Source organism: Lissotriton helveticus, chromosome 6 (genome assembly GCF_964261635.1).
Source record: "Lissotriton helveticus chromosome 6, aLisHel1.1, whole genome shotgun sequence".
In the NCBI taxonomy this organism is placed as follows: Eukaryota; Metazoa; Chordata; class Amphibia; order Caudata; family Salamandridae; genus Lissotriton; species Lissotriton helveticus.
The window spans coordinates 1,200,711,454-1,200,731,615 of record NC_136067.1 but is presented as its reverse complement, the minus strand read 5'-3'; the positions used below and the strand labels follow the sequence as shown (position 1 = coordinate 1,200,731,615).

The 20,162-nt window shown below is 45.1% G+C and overlaps 1 protein-coding gene across 7 annotated transcripts in view; it reads right to left on the bottom strand.

Annotated features, from left to right (window-relative positions):
* The window catches only part of LAMA2 (laminin subunit alpha 2), a 3,430,794-nt gene that overhangs the window by 46,617 nt on the left and 3,364,015 nt on the right, over positions 1–20,162 (bottom strand). For all 7 annotated transcript variants that reach the window (XM_078648920.1, XM_078648921.1, XM_078648915.1 and 4 more), the window contains one exon: positions 6,073–6,228. In XM_078648920.1, the coding sequence (XP_078505046.1) occupies positions 6,073–6,228 (156 nt within the window). The remainder of the gene's footprint in view (positions 1–6,072; positions 6,229–20,162) is intronic.

Genomic DNA, 20,162 nt, shown 5'->3' with positions numbered 1-20,162 from the left:
GTTCATCAAATGCTGTGACTCGAACTGAGCCATAAAGATATTCGCACATGCGGGTGCCCCCAAAAACATGTTAATGTCCATGGTACTCAAACACCTAAATGTCCGTAGTAATATGTGTAGTATTTGCATACCTTCTTGGTGTTATGTAGGGAGAATGAGAAACCATACATCTAAAACGACCAGAAAAACCAATAGTGAGGCTACCATTCATATCACACAATGAAAAAGATGCGTTTCTTTGGAAACCACATAATTGCTGAAGGCTTACCGCAAAGTTCGAGACCAAGTGTCCTATTAAACTGTCAACACAAAAGCCAAATTGTATATTAAAACCCAATCATCGTATTCCTTTAACGCTGGTCAAAAAACATCCTACTCTCTTCAATGCCATACCTGGAATGCTTTGTCGTAACTCTATTCTGTGAACAAAAGATGCCGGTAGATACATTAGATCCCAAACTGCATGGTAATGTAACACGTCATGCAATCAAACGAAGAAGCTGTTATAGCCATACCTTAACTCCTCTAGCTTGCTGATGCACCTTAGGGGATATACCAAGAAAACATTTATGAGCTCATGACCTACAGGGGTATTTACTCTGTGTCATGCGCTTCAACAGAATATCGCGCATTCAGCGCGGCTCTTACACCTGACTCTGATCAAATCCGGCATATCAACAAACTCGCTACCTCGGTGCTGGAACAACGCGGCACCATATAATGTGCTCCGATGCTAAAATCAACACAAACGACAGACTAATGGTTGAGCCCGTAACCAAGTAGACAAGAGCTCCGGCGGCCATATTTGAATGGAATTTCTACCCGATAGTAGCCGTTAACCATATGTTATACCCAGTGTGATTCTAAAGTGACGCTGAGCCTGCCAAACAAATAGTGAATATTTACCAAAAAGACAAGCTGTGTTATTAGAAACCTAAACAATCTTTGTACTCCGGAGCAGATATACCGAACAACCTGCAGTAATGTCAAAATGATCAAACCATTCAATGTTGTAATACAATGGGAAGATCAATCATTGCTAATGCCTGGAACCAGTCATGGTCATCAAAATGTATGTGTGTAAAAGAAAGGGAAAAAAGTGATGGTGTGCTTCTAATGATGAGGGAACAAATGATCTAGTGATACACTTGACATCTGTGTTGTGCTGAACTGATACACCTACGACAAATGACCAGTGTGAGTCCTAAATGTAACATGACAGATCCAACCTATCATTTAAGCCAGTTGGAGTCATGGTATTCAAGATTTTTATCTAATATGCCTCCCGTTGTAGGAGTCTTTTGTGATTATCAACTCCTGTTACCAGTAACACTTGATCTATGATCAAAAAGGGTAATTGAGAAATAGAGGTTCTCTTCAAACCAATAGGTGGCTAATGCTGAGGTCAAATTTTGGGTACGGATCCGGCTTTTGTGCTCTGTAATTCTTAATTTCAATTTACGTTCTGTTTTACTAACATACATTTTACCACACGGGCATTTAATGCCATGGATGACATTTTGCGTATTGCAGTCACTGGCGTGTCAAAGCTATTTGAGCTCCTGTTGTCGGGTGAGTCAATGTGTTTCCAAGTATGAAATTATTACAGTGGGTGCAGTTATGACATTTCATGGTTCCTTTAAAAGACTGGTCGGTGGTTCGTTGTTAGTTTGTTATAGTAATTGTCGTCAATTCTTTCCTCTGGTGTAGGCATGGATTGGAGGGTCCTTGAAAATATTGTGAAAATCTGGCTCGTTGGAAAGGAGTTCCCATCTGGTATTAATGATTTGTCAGATGGCCTTCGATTGGGTAGTAAATCTGGAGACAAAAACTGTGTTGCCCGAAGTTTGCCTGAGTTTGGGTGTCAATAAATCTTGTCGATTAATTAAAGCTGCTCTGGCCTTGCTGGCTTGCAATGTGTCCTGAGGGTACCCTCTATCATTATATCTTTGAAGATGTTCATCCGTTTTTGTTTGATATGTTTGTGGATCCGAACAGATTCTTTTGATGCGCATCAGTTGAGAATATGGTAAGTTCTTAATTAAACTTCTGGGGTGGAAACTTGTGTACTCCAATGCATTATTGTGATCAGTTAGTTTGGTGTATAGTTCAGTTTGCAATCTTCTCCCGGTCAGTCATTTGATCACTCTCACATCCAGAAACTCCATCGATTTGATGTCAATCTTATGGGTAAATTGTATTCTGGGGTCCACCATGTTCAGTTGTTGTATCATATTCTCAAGTTCCTCTCTGTATCCATCCAAATCAAAAAAATATCATCAATGAAACAACAATATAATCTGATGTTGGTCCACCATGCCTCATTGTTCATCAAATGCTGTGACTCGAACTGAGCCATAAAGATATTCGCACATGCGGGTGCCCCCGAAAACATGTTAATGTCCATGGTACTCAAACACCTAAATGTCCGTAGTAATATGTGTAGTATTTGCCTACCTTCTTGGTGTTATGTAGGGAGAATGAGAAACCATACATCTAAAACGACCAGAAAAACCAATAGTGAGGCTACCATTCACATCACACAATGAAAAAGATGCGTTTCTTTGGAAACCACATAATTGCTGAAGGCTTACCGCAAAGTTCGAGACCAAGTGTCCTATTAAACTGTCAACACAAAAGCCATATTGTATATTAAAACCCAATCACCGTATATCTTTAACGCTGGTCAAAAAGCATCCTACTCTCTTCAATGCCATACCTGGAATGCTTTGTCGTAACCCTATTCTGTGAACAAAAGATGCCGGTAGATACATTAGAACCCAAACTGCATGTTAATGTAACACGTCATGCAATCAAACGAAGAAGCTGTTATAGCCATACCTTAACTCCTCTAGCTTGCTGATGCACCTTAGGGGAGATACCAAGAAAACATTTATGAGCTGAGGACCTACAGGGGTAATAACTCTGTGTCACGCTCTTCAACAGAATGTCGTGCATTCAGCGCGGCTCTTACCTCTGACTCTGATCAAATCCGGCACATAAACACAGCCTATAAACAAACTTGCTACCTCGGTGATGGAACAACGCGGCACCATATAATGTGCTCCGATGCTAAAATCAACACAAACGACAGACTAATGGTTGAGTCCGTAACCAAGTAGACAAGAGCTCCGGCGGCCATATTCGAATTGAATTTCTACCTGATAGTAGCCGATAACCATATGATATACCCAGTGTCATTCTAAAGTGACGCTGAGCCTGCCAAACACATAGTGAATATTTACCAAAAAGACAAGCTGTGTTATTAGAAACCTGAACAATCTCTGTATTCCGGAGCAGATATACCGAACAACCATTCCAGGTATGGCATTGAAGAGAGTAGGATGTTTTTTGACCAGCGTTAAAGGTATACGGTGATTGGGTTTTAATACACAATATGGCTTTTGTGTTGACAGTTTAATAGGACACTTGGTCTCGAACTTTGCGGTAAGCCTTCAGCAATTGTGTGGTTTCCAAAGAAACGCATCATATTCATTGTGTGATGTCAATGGTAGCCTCACTATTGGTTTTTCTGGTCGTTTTAGATGTATGGTTTCTCATTCTCCCTACATAACACCAAGAAGGTAGGCTAATACTACACATATTACTACGGACATTGAAGTGTTTGAGTACCATGGGCATTAACATGTTACATTACATATTTCATTTGCAGATCATCCCCTGAAGAAGGAACCAGCAAGGTTCCGAAATGCATCGGGCACCTCTAAAGACAATGTTTATTTGATCAAAATATATTGTATTGTGATTTATGCATTACTGAGAAAGAAGATTTATTGTTATTTTTTGCAAATCTGAAATGTCATGTACAGCATTATGAAAAATCATTATTTGAATTTGAAAATGATGGTTGTAAATACAAGTGTATGAATAGACTACATGTAACAGGTGTTTTTAAGACCAGATGAACAGTGCGCGATTGATTCAAGCCACGCAGCTTGTGATTATTGTTAATTGAAGGGAGACAGCAGATAGACTGGGATCCTGGTTAGCAGGATCCCAGTCAGACTAGTCAAAAACAGAGAGATATTAAGCCAAAAGTGGGGTTAACCATAAGAAGCAGATACTACTTTCCTACAGATGTCTCACAGCCACCTTCGCCTTCGTCACCCTTACTTAAATAACGTGCTGGTCATAACAACAAAAATATGTGAGAGAGATGTGCAGCCTCTGTGTGTTACTATGCTTAGTGATATCTGGAGAGAACTGCAATATGCCAGAAAACATATATGCCTTCGCTCATGTGATTTACTGGGGAGAGGCCTGCTATGGGGATCAAAAGATGTATAGGTCCATGCGCTCCATGTCTGAGCTCTTATGCATAGTGAAGCAGGGAAGGCCAACCTGATGCTCTGTGACCCCAGCAGCCACCTATCTCCTCCTTCCCAGAGACATGCTGAGTGGAGAGCCATTACTTTAAGGGTTTGTTTTGATGCTGCCAAAATTATCTTCGCAATGGACTATACAGTTTTATAAGAGTTAGAACATATTGCTCATGAAAGCACAGGGTTTGAGAAATTGACACAGATCAGCTTTTGGAGCTGGACATTCATTATTAATAAAAAAAAGTACCGCCACATTCTTATTCAAATTAATTTGTAATACCATGAACATTCCTCACTAGACATACAGGAGTCCTAATTTAATTGTTGGCAGGCCCGTTTCTCCACTGGGTTGACAGAGTAAATTACTTTGTTGCCCTGACTGATACATAACCCATCAAATTTTGAAATTACCAACAAGAAGCTGGTCTATTCTAAAGCATTAGCAGGACCCGCCATCAGTGTGGTTCCTGTCAATGATTTTTGCAGTTTAGTGCAAGGCTCAAGCAACATAATGGAGCCTTGCACCAAACTGTTTTCTTTTCTTTTTTATTTTCAAAAAGAAAATCCCAATGCGGGATTTTCTTTTTTCAAACAAAAAAGATAATACCTCCAAGGCCAGAGGGGCATTTAGTGTTTTTACTGTTCCTTTTCGTCAGGGTTTGTCTGGTGGTGACGGACAATAAAGAGTGGTATATGTCCACCCATCCTAAATGGGCCGATGCAAAATTAGCCAATTCTCTTACAATCCTAACTCGGGCGGGTGGGCCACTGTGTTTGAGGGAAGGGAACACTGTTGCCAATGCGCGGAGTTCCCTCTCTACCCACATATATAGTTTTTTCTATTTGTATTTTATTATTCTATTTTGAAACAATAACAAAAAGAACAGCTTGTAAGGCAGATACAGTGATATCTCCAGTTTAGCATACATTGTAGTCATCAAGCATATTTATTTCCAGAACCCTGTAAGGAAAAACATTGATACAAGTCAGCCATACATAGTATATTTAGCTTGACAGTGCTCAGTAATTGCTCAAATTTAAACAAAATCCAGCTTGTGCAGAGCGTCAATACATGCAGTTAGTATTAACTTAGCCTTTGGTTATAAGATATAGCTGTGCTCTCTGCATTACAGCTATATCTTAGATATTCATTGTGGATCTCCCCCTTCTGCCCTCTTTGTTGCTACAAAAGTCTGGTACACCAACATATATATTAAGCCTGTAGTTTGTACAGGCCTCTTTCTTCCAACACTCTACACTTCCTTTCTCTTTATCTCTCTTTCGCAGGTTCTTTTTTACTCCTTTTTCTCCCTTTCTTATTGTTTTCCTACTTACCTCTTCCTCTTTTTTTCTCCCTTGTCTGGTTCCACCAGTATTGCTTGGGTTAAGTTCGAATGATGAAATATCAGTCCTGGCCCCCAAAAAATGAGTAGCTGGACCCAACAGTTACAACCACTTTCATAAATTAAGCACTGTTTCAACACATTGCCCCTCCCCTTTCCCTCAGAAGTGCAAAGGAAACCACAGAGAGAATAGGAATGTGATATACAGTCAACCCTATGATGTCATGAGTAGTCAAATGATGTGTTGGGACAGTTCTCATACTCCAGGCGTTTTCATGAATCAACATCTATGTCTAAATTACACATGGTAGAAGTAACACATGATGGCAATGTATCTGATAAAAAAATAATATATATATATATATATATATATATATATGATTTACCGGCCCAATCCGTTGAGTTTTGTAGTTCACGGGCAATCCTCCAATATACAGCATTCCTACCACATCGAGGATATCGGCTGCGTTCGGACTTACAGTGTGATTTGATTGATCGTCCACAAATAGGGTACCTTCTTGCTTCAATCTAGATATTTTTATCTTAGATAAAGATTAAAAAAAATATATAATTACAAAAATAAAGAGGCATTTTCTCAATCAGGCACAATTTTATTGTTTAAGCTCTCTCTTTCAGGAAGCTGCTGGTTTAGAAATATAGTACATGAGAATTCCGATAGATTATTTTACTGGTCCAAAGTGAACAGAAGTGCTGTTGCCATCAAGAGAAATGCATAATAAAGTCATTGTAATTAAGCATATTTTTATTGAGCTAAATGTTGCTGAATTTGTTTGTATTTTTAACTGTACTGTTATGCTTGGCTTCCTGTGGAATCATTTAGCGTGAATGCCAGATTCGAAATTTGGTAATTTGCTGCTATGATGTAGCAACAGTTGCTAACAAAATGTGAGAAAGTTCCTCTTTTCAAATGGTTGCCCCCCCCATGTTTTGCAGGAAAATGATGTGGTTTTGATTGTAGTGCACAGGGTTCTTGCCAACCAGGTTCCGTGTACTGATGTTTCTTCCCCAAAACTGTTCCACCATTGGCAACTTCAGCCCATGTAAATCCCTAGTAAATGGTACCTAGGGCATGGGAACTCAAGAGGGTCTCATAGGGACCCCTCACCGAGGCCATGCCATTGACAATGCAGCTTACCTGCCCTGGTGCAGCGAACATTAACAAACTGACATGGCACACTCACTGTGTGCCAGCAAACCAGCATTGCCTAAGGCATGGGTACTCACAAACTTTCTCTCAGGGGCCAAATTTACATTGTGGTTTGGGTCCAAGGGCCGCACCGGTGGGGGGCGGGGTCAGTGGGGGAGGGGGCGGGGCTAGAGCAACAACAAAAAACTGTGACCATGAGGTTGAACACAGGTCCCTGCAGTGGACGCCTTTGTCCACTGAGCCACCAGACCCGGCATACACATATCTATCTCTTTCTCTCTCTCTCTCTCTCTTTCTCTCTCTCTGTGTCTTCCTCCCTCCATCCCTCTCTCTATCTCTGTCACACTCCCTCTATCTCTCTCTCTCTCTCTGTCTCCCTCCCTCCCTCCATCCCTCTCTCTCCCTTTCTCCCTGTCTCCCTCTGTCTCACCCACTCTGACTCTCTCTCCCTCACTCTGACTGTCTCACTCCCTCTCTGTCTCCCTCTCCTTCCCTCTCTCCTCTCCTCCCCTCTCCCTCACTCCTCTTCCTCCTCTCCCTCCCTCACTCCCCTTCCCTCTCTCCCTCTCTCCCCTTTCCTTTCTCCCCTTCCCTCACTCCCTTTCCCTTACTCACTACCTCACTCCCCTTCTGTCACTCCCCTTCCCCCGCTTCCCCTTCCCTCACTCCCCTTCCCTCCCTCCCCTTCCCTCACTCCCCTACCCGTTCCCCTTCCCTCTGTCCCTTCCCACTCCCCTTCCCTCTCTCCCTCCCTTTCCCCACTCCCCTTCCCACTTTCCCTCTCTCCCCCACTCCCCTTCCCTCTCTCCCTCCCCTTCCCCACTCCCCTTCCCTCTTTCCCTCCCCTCACTCCCCTTCCTTCTTTCCCTCCCCTCACTCCCCTCCCCCTCCCTCACTCCCCCTCCCTCACTCCCCTTCCCTCACTCCCCTTCCCTCACTCCCATTCCCTCACTCTCCTACTCCGCTCCCCTTCCCTCTGTCCCTCCCCACTCCCTTTCCCTCTCGCCACCACTCCCCTTCTCTCTCTCCCCTTCCCCACTCCCCTTCCCTCTCTCCCTCCCCTTACTCCTCTCCCCTCACTCCCCTTCCCTCACTCCCTCACTTCTGCCTCCCTCCCTCACTCCCTCACTTCCGCCTCCCTCCCTCACTCCCCTTCCCTCACTTCCGCCTCCCTCTGCCTCCCTCACTCCCTCACTTCCGCCTCCTTCCCTCACTCCTCTTCCCTCACTTCCGCCTCCCTCCCTCTGCCTCCCTCACTCCCTCACTCCCTCCACCTCCCTCACTCCCTCCCTCACTCCCCTTCCCTCACTCCCTCCCCTTCCCCCACTGCCTCACTCCCCTTCCCTCACTTCTGCTTCCCTCCCCGCCTCCCTCACTCCCCTTCCCTCACTCCCTCACTTCTGCTTCCCTCCCCCGCCTCCCTCACGTCGCCCACCTCCCTCTGTCTGTCTCCCTTTCTCGGTCTCTATATCTCGGTCTCCATTTCTCGGTCTCCATTTCTCGGTCTCCCTCCCTTTACCTCCCTCCCTCTCTCTCCCTCCCTTTACCTCCCTCCCTCTCCCTCCCTCCCTCTCCCTCTACCTCCCTCGACGTAAAGAGTTTCACTACCTTCAGAACGCTCTTGCCCCATGAACTCCTATTCAATAGGACTAATTCTCAGCAGTGGCTAATCTTGATTCACTTCACTTTCTGGAAGTAGCATCTCTTACGTGCCCTCACTTCATACAGAGTGCCACCAACCTTGTGAACCCTGAGGTGTTCCGAGACCCTTGCCACACTATGATGCATTATATTCTAATGCTAAAATCATTGCATGTCTCTCCAAAAGCAGCATAGATAAATGCTTTTCTTGGGCACACCCAAGCAGGATGAAGAAGCGCATGACCCCCACCACCATATCGGAAACTGCCCTTGACTCGATACTGAAGGAACTAGCTGCATTACATTTAGAGCAGTGGATCTCTGTGTTAAAATGTCACCTTTAATAGACTGCTAACATGACTGTGTCTGCCAGGGCTGAGACAGCTTCCCGCTTCCAGCCTCACCCGAGCACTTCACAGGTATTTAGAAAGACCATTTGCATGTTAGTGGAGCTTTGTTGATTTCACCTCTTCTTAGGCCCCTGCAGCTCCGATCTGTGGGGGCCGGTTGATTAATTCCAGTGATAGGCAGAACGGAGCTGCAGGGGCCTAAGAAGAGGTGAAATAAACAAAGCTCCACTAACATGCAAATGGTCTTTCTAAAGACGTGTGAAGTGCTCGGTTGTGGCTGTGTGTGTGCGAGAGACTCTGCTGCTCTGCCTATCACTGGAATGAATCATCCGGCCCCCAGAGAGCAGCAGAGTCTCTCAGAGTGTCGCTGCTGCACCCGGCAGTGTTTTAGACATTCTTTGAAAATGTGTTCTTAAAACACAGGTTCGATGTCTGCGAGGTCCGCCGGCCGCCAGGGCAGGCTTGCCGGGCGCTGCCGGCCCGCGGGCCGTACTATGAGTACCCCTGGCCTAAGGTATAGGTAAGTCACCCCTCTGGTAGACCTTAGAAGCCCTAAGGCAGGGTGCACTATATCACAGGTGTGGGCAAACCTGCATGAGCAGATGTGCTCCTATAATATTTAAGTCTGTTCTTAGATATTGTAAGTTCCAGGGAAGGCGGGAAGCCATAGAGAGTTCATGGCTGGAAACTCGACAACTTGAGTTCCCCAGCACTATGATGGCTTCTCTGTACCCATGAAGTTTTTGGTATCAAACGACTCCTCTTAATAAACCAACACAGATGCCAGTGTTGTATTTATTAAACCATGTACCCAGAGGGCACCTCAGAGGTACCCAGCTGAAAACCTATCAACCCAGGTGGGGTCTCTGACTGGCTTTAGGCATCCTGCCACAACCAGACCTGTTCCTGGACACCTGGATCTAGAGTCTCTGCTCCCTGTGGCCAGAAACAAAGTACATCCTGGGTGGAGGTGTCACGCCTCCTCCTCCAGGATAGTCACAGTGCTTGAGAGGAACGTTCAATGGCCTGCCGCATTTGTAATGTGAACCCAGCCTCTGCTGCTAGCAGCAGATGACAGCCCCCGGTTCAAACTACCACTTTGGTGGGAGAATCGGTGGGAAAACTTAGGAAGAATAGGAGGTGTGCCCCCCTTCGCCGACTCCATCCCTCAGGTGTAGGAGGCACAGTAAAACACATTTTTTCAGTGCCAACCATCTTGAAGATGGTGGGCCTTATTCAATCAAATAATAATAATAATAATACATTTATTCAGAGTTAATCACATCCATAAAAGATACAATAATAAAACAAAGTTAAGCCTTAAAATACTTCATCAGTACAACTGAGTATCAGACTAAAGAATGTGCAAAAGAGCAAAATCCAATTAATCATTAGTACATCTGGTATTTCTAGATCTAAGTGCTGCTCTTAAAAGAATTGTAACTGCAAAGAGCATGTGATTATTAGGCGCAGCTACAGTAATTCAGGCAACATGGGCTTGTTAAAACTCATCGCTTTCAAAAGAGGTTTAAGATATATTCTCCTAGAGTAAATAAAATATTTACATAAAAGTATAAAATGCAGGGTGTTCGGTGGGGACCTACTGTCACAACCAAAGGGGCCTCTCATCTCATCAAGTCAAACAAAACCAGTCGGCTGAGCTAAAAGTTGATTGAGCAGGTTAAATCTATCAGAAGCATTTCTCATCCTGCATAGGTAATTCTCCATACCCTGTACAGATTTTAGGAGAGCATGCCCTCTCAACACTGGCTTGGTTAGCTTGGTCTTTTCCAGGCAGCCATGGTGTGTTTAAAAAATAGCTCCTTCACTATACTCAAGTCGCAGGGCCTCACTGAGTCAGGCTTTAAAAAATGTTTGCACTGCCCAAAGCAACAGTCAGTCAGTCAAAATACGCTTTATTCGATTTTTGTAAAAATCATAAAAGGCAATACATACAGCACAGTATAAAAATCACAATACAATTTACATACAAAATTCAATTCATAGTCAATTTATGTTAAAATTTAATTTACTTAAGACCCTCAAGGCCAACATTTAAAATAAGACGTTCCCTGGGGCTTGTTTCTTTCTTAATCTAAATGCAGCGGTTAGGTAAGATGCCACGCGAAAGATGATATGCGTGTTGCCCAACATTTAAAGAAAAATTAATGCTGGGCTGACCTGAAGAAAGCCTGCTTCCTTCAGAATAGGTATTAGGTATTTTTCCCTAGCGGCGGCATAAAGCCCACAAAAAAACATAAAATGAAGCGTATCTTGGGTAGAAAAATTGTCGCATTTGCAAGGTAAAGCGTCCTCGGGTTTTAGTAGGAAAACAACCAAGTGTATAGGGGATCAAATTCATCCTAAATTTAATAAGCAAGGCTCTGTGAAGGGGATTAGTGACAGTTTTTAAATAGGGTTCCAGAGAGGGAGTGGTACTTAGAATCAGGTGAGCTCTTACTGACGGTTTCATTACTTCCCTCTCTTCTCTCTCTAACTGTACCCTTTCAAGGAAATGTTGTTTGATTCACCCAATGTCCTGTTTTCTGATGCTTGATGGGTCTGAATAGATCTCCGGTCTCCCAAGCGCTGCAAATGAGATTTTAAGATATCTCAACCATGGTGTTCTCAAGGCGCGGTCCCTTGATACCACGTCCAGCAGAATGCCATGGTTCAGCGTCAACTCAGAGTTCAGCCATGTTTTAATCTAAAAGAGTAAGGGTGCCAACTTCAATCTGTCAGTAATATATGGTAGACCCAGTTCCTCATGAATGGATAACGTGGGAGTAGAATTTGGGACAGATAGAAATTGACGAATAAGCCCGTTTTCGACTCTCTGAATGCGATCCTGGTTGACGTAACCCCATAGAGCAGACCCATATGTAGCAATAGGAACACACTTGCTATTATAAACTTTAACCAGGGCTTCCATTGGTTTGGCCCCCAGTCTTTTCGAAAAGCCCATCAGAGCAGCTATTGAGCGAGCCAGAGAGACACTCTTTGCCTTTATCTGGGGGGGCCCAAGAGCCCCTCTCATCAAAAAGGACCCCCAAGTAAGGGAAGACAGGGACCCTCGAAACCACATCCCCCCCACAGGTGAAAGTTAACCGTATGGTCTTGCTTCTCTGGCGACCTATGATCTTAGTGTGCGATTTTGTTGCATTTACTTTCAGGTCAAGGCTCTCCATGAATGAACCAAAACGGTCCAAAAGGATTGGTAAACTATTGCCAGTACGCGCAATTAGTACCGCGTCGTCCGCATATAAGAGGGCCAGTACCTGGGCTCCTCCTACACGCGGAACATCTGCCGCCCCTAGTTCAAGGTGTTTCCCTAAACCATTGATATAGATGGTAATGAGAAGGTGGGCCTAGATGCACCCCTGTCGCACCCCTTTCTCTGTCCTGAAGCTATCAGTGCATCTCCCCTCCCTAGTGACCCTTACTTTAGTAAACAGATCCTGGTGTAAGCTGGCCATAAAACCTACCAACGGAGCCTCTATCCCCATCTCTTCTAGCAGGGACCATAACTTGGACCTGTTAACCAGGTCGAAGGCCGAAGAGAGGTCCATAAAGGCCAGATAAGCTGACCCCTCTCCGGCCACCGTGTATTTAGAGACAAGAAGGTGGAGGTTGGAACATTGATCCAGGGTACCTCGCTTTTCCCTGAAGCCGTACTGTATGTTATCGAGCCCCCCACAAGCCTCCAAATTAGTCCTTAATTTGCCCAATAACACTCTGCCCAGGATTTTAATCGCTGAGTCAAGGAGGGAGATGGGTCTATAGCACCCAGGATCCTCCCGGTTGCCTTTCTTAAAAATAGGGACTATGATAGCGGTGGCCCATGAATTTGGGAAGATGTTATCATTTGCGGCTCTAAATACTCTGGTTAGGACTTGAGACCAAGTTTTCGGGGAATATCTAAAAAAGTCAACTGGTACGCCATCCGGCCCTGGCGCCTTATTTGTGGAGGAGTCCATTATGGCCTTAAAGACCTCGTCTTCCCCAAACACTACTTCAGGGTGGACCTGAACAGTTCTTGTACCAGTCATGGATGTACCACCTTTATTACCATATACCTCTTGAAAGTGGTCAATCCATTTCTCATCCGGGATAACACAGTCAAGGGGAGTATTGTCAGTACCCGAAAAAAACAGGTTATTTATGATGTCCCAGAAGTTTTTGCTATCTCGGAGAACATCTATAGTAAGGAGATTATTCCAGGCCTCATTTTTAATGACATTTCTCCTTCTTTTTAGGGTAAGTTTGTATTCCCGCCTCAGGCAAGTAATTAAAGCTTTATCTCTCGGCTTGTCCCTTAAGGCATCTTTTAAGGATCTATGTATGCGAGAGCACTGGGAATCAAACCATTTGTAGGGCCTTGGAGGGAACCGTGGTTTAGGTACCGTTAGGTCCCTAGTGACTTGGGCACAGATAGACTCAAAGGCCTGTATGATTAGTTGGTTTGAAGAGCCTTGGGCCAAACAGGTTACAATTGAATCCTCTATTTTGGGCAGGATGGTGGCCATGAATTCTTCCTCGACTACTCTACCCCACTTAAGCCTTCTATCCTGGTCACTGGGCACCGCAGTGGCGCAAACCTTAGTTTGTTCAACTAAGTTGCGCCGTAGGTCACTCCAGTGAATCACTAATAGCAAGGGGTTATGATCGCTGTGGGGTGAGACGGTTGTCTTATATCCTTTTTTGGGATGATCGAGACCGAGATAAAAATATAATCTATGATCGTCCCCTGCACTGTCCCCTTGTATGTGGTTACCCTCTCGCCCGCTCCTGTATACATTGGCTCATATAGATTTATACTGGCAAGCATCATTTCAAGGGCCTCTCCTGATTTGGAATGTTCAAAGTGTGGGATGTCTACGGCGCCCATACCCACTTCAGAATCTGTAAGACATGGTAAATTGCATTTGTGAATATTAAAATCGCCCAATAAAATGAGCTCAAAATTATTTTACGTGGATTGACTGTAATTAACTAAAAAATTCTCTAAAAAAACGATATGGTCCACTTCATTCGCCCTCACCCATGAGTTGTAGAAATGTATTATTAGGAGGGTGGAGCTTGAAGAGACAGTCCATTCAACGATTAAAAGGTTTTGTGAACCATGCTCTAGTTGCTTAAATGTCCCAGCTAGTTCTAGGGAAAATAGGAGCAACAGTCCCCCTTTTGCTCTCCCAGCACTACTAGCGACCGCAGGGGTTAAAAAAACTTGAATATCAGTCTGACCAAAACCCAGGCGAGATATCCCAAGTTTCTTGTAAGGCTATTACATCGTGTGCTATAATAAAATTGACCCATGATGGGTCCACACATTTGCCCTTTAAGCCTGCAATGTTCCAACTTGTGAATTTACAAAATGGGGTACCCTCCTCCCTTGTACCAAGACCTGTTACTGACTGCGTTGGAACTGATTGTCAATCGTTAAGGTTCAGATCAGTGAGTGGGGTAAACCTATTTGCCAGTATAATGTTTGGGCCTGCATCTAATACAGTTGATCTATTTTGTCGTTGACTATAGTGTACGACTTGCCAATCCTTATCCACACGGCCTGCCGTCCAAGGTGTGTTATAAGGAGTATGGGTGGGCAAGGTTCTTAACTGTGGGGGATAAAAAAACCCCAAGGGGACTGCTCTGAGGAGGCCATTTTCTTGTATATCAGAGCTGTCCCAAAAGAGTCTGTCAGGCAAATGGGCCCTATCAAAATTCACAACTACACAGTCGCCTTTCATCCGTTTGGGTCTAGACCCCACCCATCCCACCCTTCTGGCTGTGATGATACTCGATGAGATATTTAACCCCCCACTACAGGACTCATCACACCATTTTTTAGCCTTCGCAATTAATGCTGCGTTAGTTTCAACTTCCCCCTCAATCAACCAGGGAACTCCAATAAAAACAGCCTCAAAAGGGGCGGCTTCAGGGGGTAGCTTTAGGTGAGCTGCACATTCCACATGTTTTGGGGCCACTGGAGCAGTATGCACCTCCGGGGCCTCAATTCTAGGCTGATTAGTAACCAGGGTATTTGGAGTCTTGTCCTTCTGACCCTCCCCCAATGACAATACAGGTCTCCCCTGGCTAGCTGGTATGGGTAGGGGTAACGGTAACAGTGGCTGTGTTAGGGCGGAATTAAAAATGGGGTCCTCTATGGCTGGGCTAGCGGCTGGGTTCGGGTGGGGAATGCCCTCAAGTTTTTTAACCAGATTATCAATAATTAAACATTTTTTTAAAAGACCTTCGAGGCATGTACTCATTGTGTCAACTATGTCCTTTGCAATCCCTACGAGCAGTGGTTCAATCCGCTCTGCAAATAAGTCTTCCAGATGGTCCTTCAAAATGTCCATGACCATATGCTTAACAGCGGTGTCTCCCTCGCCTTTTTTCCCCTTTTTGGGTTTGATTTTTGTGGGGGCAAAATATTCATCTGGCTCACTTGTTGGCACAACAGTGGGGGGGTCAGTTTGGTTCTGGGTAGTGACTGTAGATGGCTTAAGCACTATAATATCTGGTTCAAGTGGGACCCCCTGACCCTGCACAGTATGGGTCATGTTAGGTGGAGCGACTACCAGACCCAATTCCTGTTGTGCTGATTCAATTTCTTTTGACAAAGCCCCGACCGCTGTAGTTAGGTATGATATTATAGAATCTGATTGTCTGGCCACCTTGGGTTTTGTTCCCCCTACATCAACGCTGGGTACATGTTTGCGCTTACCCATGTTAGTTGTAGGCGTTAGAGGGGGAGCCCAGCCCTGCCTTCTCCTGCCGACGACTGCCGTAGACTGTCCCGCCCTTGTCCCGGGCTTAGCCCGGCACCTGCCCGCGCGCGTCCCGCGTGGCAGGAGGGGTACCGCGTTCTTATGGCGCCTCCGGGCGCAGCAGTAGCGTCAGAGGTGCAGTGGTGCAGCTGGGAGGTGTAGTCCGGTGATGTCTGCAGCGTGGCCGTTCCCCTCACGGCAGGAAGAGCGCCGCTGGTGTCTGCAGTGCGGCCGTTTCCCTCACGGCCTCCGGTATGTGCTGGCTCTGCCCTGTGTCCCCCAAAGTGCACTCGGGGCACCGCGTTCTTATGGCGCCTCCGGGCGCAGCAGTAGCGTCAGAGGTGCAGTGGTGCAGCTGGGAGGTGTAGTCCGGTGATGTCTGCAGCGTGGCCGTTCCCCTCACGGCAGGAAGAGCGCTGCTAGTGTCTGCAGCGCGGCCGTTTCCCTCACGGCCTCCGGTATGTGCTGGCTCTGCCCTGTGTCCCCCAAAGTGCACTCGGGGCACCGCGTTCTTATGGCGCATCCGGGCGCAGCAGTAGCGTCAGAGGTGCAGTGGCGCAGCTGGGAGGTGTAGTCCGGTGATGTCTGCAGCGTGGCCGTTCCCCTCACGGCAGGAAGAGCGCCGCTGGTGTCTGCAGCGCGGCCGTTTCCCTCACGGCCTCCGGTATGTGCTGGCTCTGCCCTGTGTCCCTGTTTACAAAGCAACAGACATCTCTTTAATATAGCCCAACCAGGGGATTTTTAGTGCATGGTCTTGTGATAAACAATCTGATACAATCAGTCGATTGAGGGCAAACTCGTTATTTGTCCAGATTTTCACTCAACAGGTCCGGGGTTTTACTGCCACCGTGTCCTCTATATAATTTACCCCTAGTTCCTCATGCACAGCAAATGATGGGGAGCCCCGTGGGACCCTAAATATACTATTCAAAATGTATTTTCTGTGATCTGAAGTTTGTTGATCTCTATTTAGCCCCACACCTCACTTCCGTACAAGGCCTTGGATATACAAAATAACTGGTAGAGCTTTATAACCACACCCAGGATCCATGTACCTAGTCTGGGGGCATAGCTAGCAATGGCTCCCGTTGATTTGCTCATATCACCTACCTTTGCCTCTAGCCACTGAGTCCAGTTCAATTTTACATTGAATAAGATTCCTAGATAATGAAAAGCCAGGACCTTAGCTAGAGTATGGGCACCTACTTTGAATGTTTTAGATTGTGTCCCCCAGGGACCATCTTCCAAAAGGTGTGACTTTGTGAAGTTGGCCGACAGGTCAAACCCTCTCATAAAAGCTACAAATCCTTCAATCAGGGCCTGTAGGCCCCTTGTGGTGCATGCCATCAGTACCGCCTCATCGGCATATAAAAGTACTGGAATTGCTTTACTACCCACAAAGTTGTCAAGGCCACCTCTAGGCCGTTAATATATAGGGTGAATAAAAAAGGCCTAAAATGCACCCCTGATGTGCCCCCCTGGTACACTTAAAATAATTTTTGGCTGTAGTGTGGGCATGGAGGGTCCTAAATAAATTTGCAATAGCAGGCTGAATCCCCAAGGAATCAAGTAGGGCCCATCATTTTTGGCGGTTCACCCGGTCGAAGGCCGCAGTGAGATCCATAAAACCCAAAAAGAGGGCACCAGATTGAGGAACTGTGTATTTAGAAATTATTAAATAAAGATTCAAACATTGCTCTGTGATTGATTTTCCCTTTTGGAAGCCATACTGCATGTCAGAGAGCCTGTTAAGTAAGACCCGCCCTAGGACTTTGACTGTGGAGTCGATGAGTGAAGTGGGGCGGTAACACTGGGGATTATTATTGTCCCCCTTCTTAAAGATCAGCATGATCATGGCAGTAGACTACTACGATGGTAACCTGTTCCTTACAACTGCATGTAATATCCTCATAAGAACCGCGGCCCATGCATCAGTGCCTCAATACCAACCTTACCTCATCCGGGGTGAATATTGTAGGAGTATCTGACTGAGGTGACATTATCTCAGTATCAAATCCCTCGCCTTTCTCATTATTATAAACTCCTTCATAATAGGCGATCCAATCTTCCATGGTGATGTGTTGACATAGGGTAGTTTTCAAAGGATCAGAAAAAACAGGGTCTTTTTATTACTTGCCAAAATAGAGTGCTATTCCGCTGCTCCCTTGCTTGAGTTAATTCTACCCATGCATGCCCCTGTAATGTTCGCCTCCGGTCCTTGAGGGCCGCATTATAATTGGTGCAACAATCTATCACCCTCTCTCTATCCCTGGGGGTCTCTTTCAGGGCCTTCTTTAGGAAACATAGGGTGCATAAGCACTTATCGTCAAAGCATTTTGGATGGTCGGAGATGGATTAGGCTCCGGAAACTAATAATAAACTAGCAGTTGACTGAAAGATGGTAATGAATGCATTCATTATCTCTTCTTCTGATGCTAATGGCTCTAGGCTGGTTTGGATCTCCCTTTGCCTAGTTTAAAAAAGATAATGATTAAAAGCCTTAGGGTCTACCTGCTACTAACTAAGGCGTATCCCTTGATCAGTTACATATAGTGAGCCCACAGATGTACTGGGTTGCTTCAAATTAATAACCGCTCTTTCGGGTAGTAGTGTCAAGGGATTATGATCGCTATAAGGGCTATGCAGGGTCTTAAAACAGAGTGATGACCCTCCCAACGAGGCAGAAACAAAAAAATAAACAATAATTGTTGTGTAACCCCCTTCCCTTGCAGCTTGTGGGGTGGGGGGGTAACAGTATAAAAGGGTCTCTTATCTATAGTAAACACTAAATTGGGGCGTGTAAAAGACTACTCACTTCAGACCCCTCTGCAGAGTGCTCCATATGCAATCCTTCTTTTATCATACATGTTTGGGCACTTAGGTGAGGTTGTAATGAACCATGGCAGGGGTGACAGTTGAAATCCCCAGCTATAATTAGGTTGTCAAAACATATTCCCTCTCCCTGCAGCGTTTCTAATACCCCTCTCAGTTCTGATTGACTTTATGTCCCCACCCTTTCCTTTTTGGCACAATAAAAGTTTACTATGGTCAAACGGAGCATTCTTCCCACCACTACTTTGATGCCCTGGAGCACTCTGGAATCCCACTTCAGTTGCTTCATCGCCTCACAAAGATCAAGAGTCACAAAAATAATCAGGCCACCGCTCGCTTTACCTGCTCTAGAGCTCGCCGCTGGGAGAAAGAAAATTTTCAAACTCTCGATAAAAAGGTTCTCAATATCCCAATTCTCTCGGAGGCAAATGATATTGGATGATCTAATAAACGAAATACATCTTACTTCTGCAAACATTGCTGATAACTCTGCCACATTAAATGAGACAAAGCTAAGGTTTTTACCGTTGTCTTTAATACAGATTGGGAGAGGGATAATGACATTTACTGGTTGGGGTGTGGCGTCTTCAGATAGAAGCCCGCAAATAGCGTGCTCTGGTTAGAGTTCGAGGGCACATCATCATCTGCCAATACCTTTAAGGGGGACCTTAAAGGGGGTTCATTCATAAAACGTCTGATATCATCAACTGGCAGTCAATCTAAATCAGTAAGGTCTGCCAGAGGGGCATAGCGGTTAGACAATGTATTCAATCCACCCTGCGCACAAACTTCCCCCCATGTGTATTAAAATGCTCCATTGGTGTAATTCTGCTGTGGTCCATTAAAAAAAACAGGAATAATAATTGAATACTCAATATAAGAGTATTGGACTGGGTTGAATGTTTCAAGGGATCGTGTGTTACGGCAGGGTATCTAACAGCGATGATGACACAGTCTCCCTCAAAGCTCTCCGTGAGGTCCCTATCCAGGACAATCTCTTAGCCATCAGGATGTGTCTTTGGTCTGTCACATTAAATGTATTGTGTTTGCCTAAACAATGAGAAACTTTGTTGATTAGTTGACCCATGGATTTTTGATTCGCCGAGTTGAGCTCTGGGACCCCTACTAAGACCAGGGTATAGGGGGGAGGTATATCATGGTAAGAAAAGGGGTATAAAAGGACATCTTTTGTTTCCTCCCCACTACCAGGGTACATGGCATAAGGGGCTGGGCAATAAAAACTTGTAACCTAATGGTCTCCGAATCTGTATGTCCGATAGGAATTTCCTGGTTAGCAATGCCCATAGACATGTCAATGTTGGTGTGAGTCTGGCCTCTACTCAGCTGCACTGTGGGAGGCTATTTAGGGCCACTGGCTTGGGCCTGAGGAGTTGAAAGTGAAGGGGTTTCACTGGTAGTGGACAAGACAATCTCGGCTTTATCAAGAAATTTCTCAAGTCTGACTCAAGTCTTGCAATTATATTGCAAAATGGAGTCATTAACTTGGTCAATAGCTCTGTAATTTTCTGTATTAAAAGATCCTCAAGCTCATTCATGCCCATCCCGGTGCAGCTTGTGTTATCAGTCCCAGTCCCCTTCTGCATAATTGGCATTTCTTAACCTTTTTTAGTTTTACGTTTCCGCTAAGAGGGTGGGAGTGTTACTGATTCTTTACCACCAGCTGGAGCTGATGAAGATGGAATGATTGAGTCACT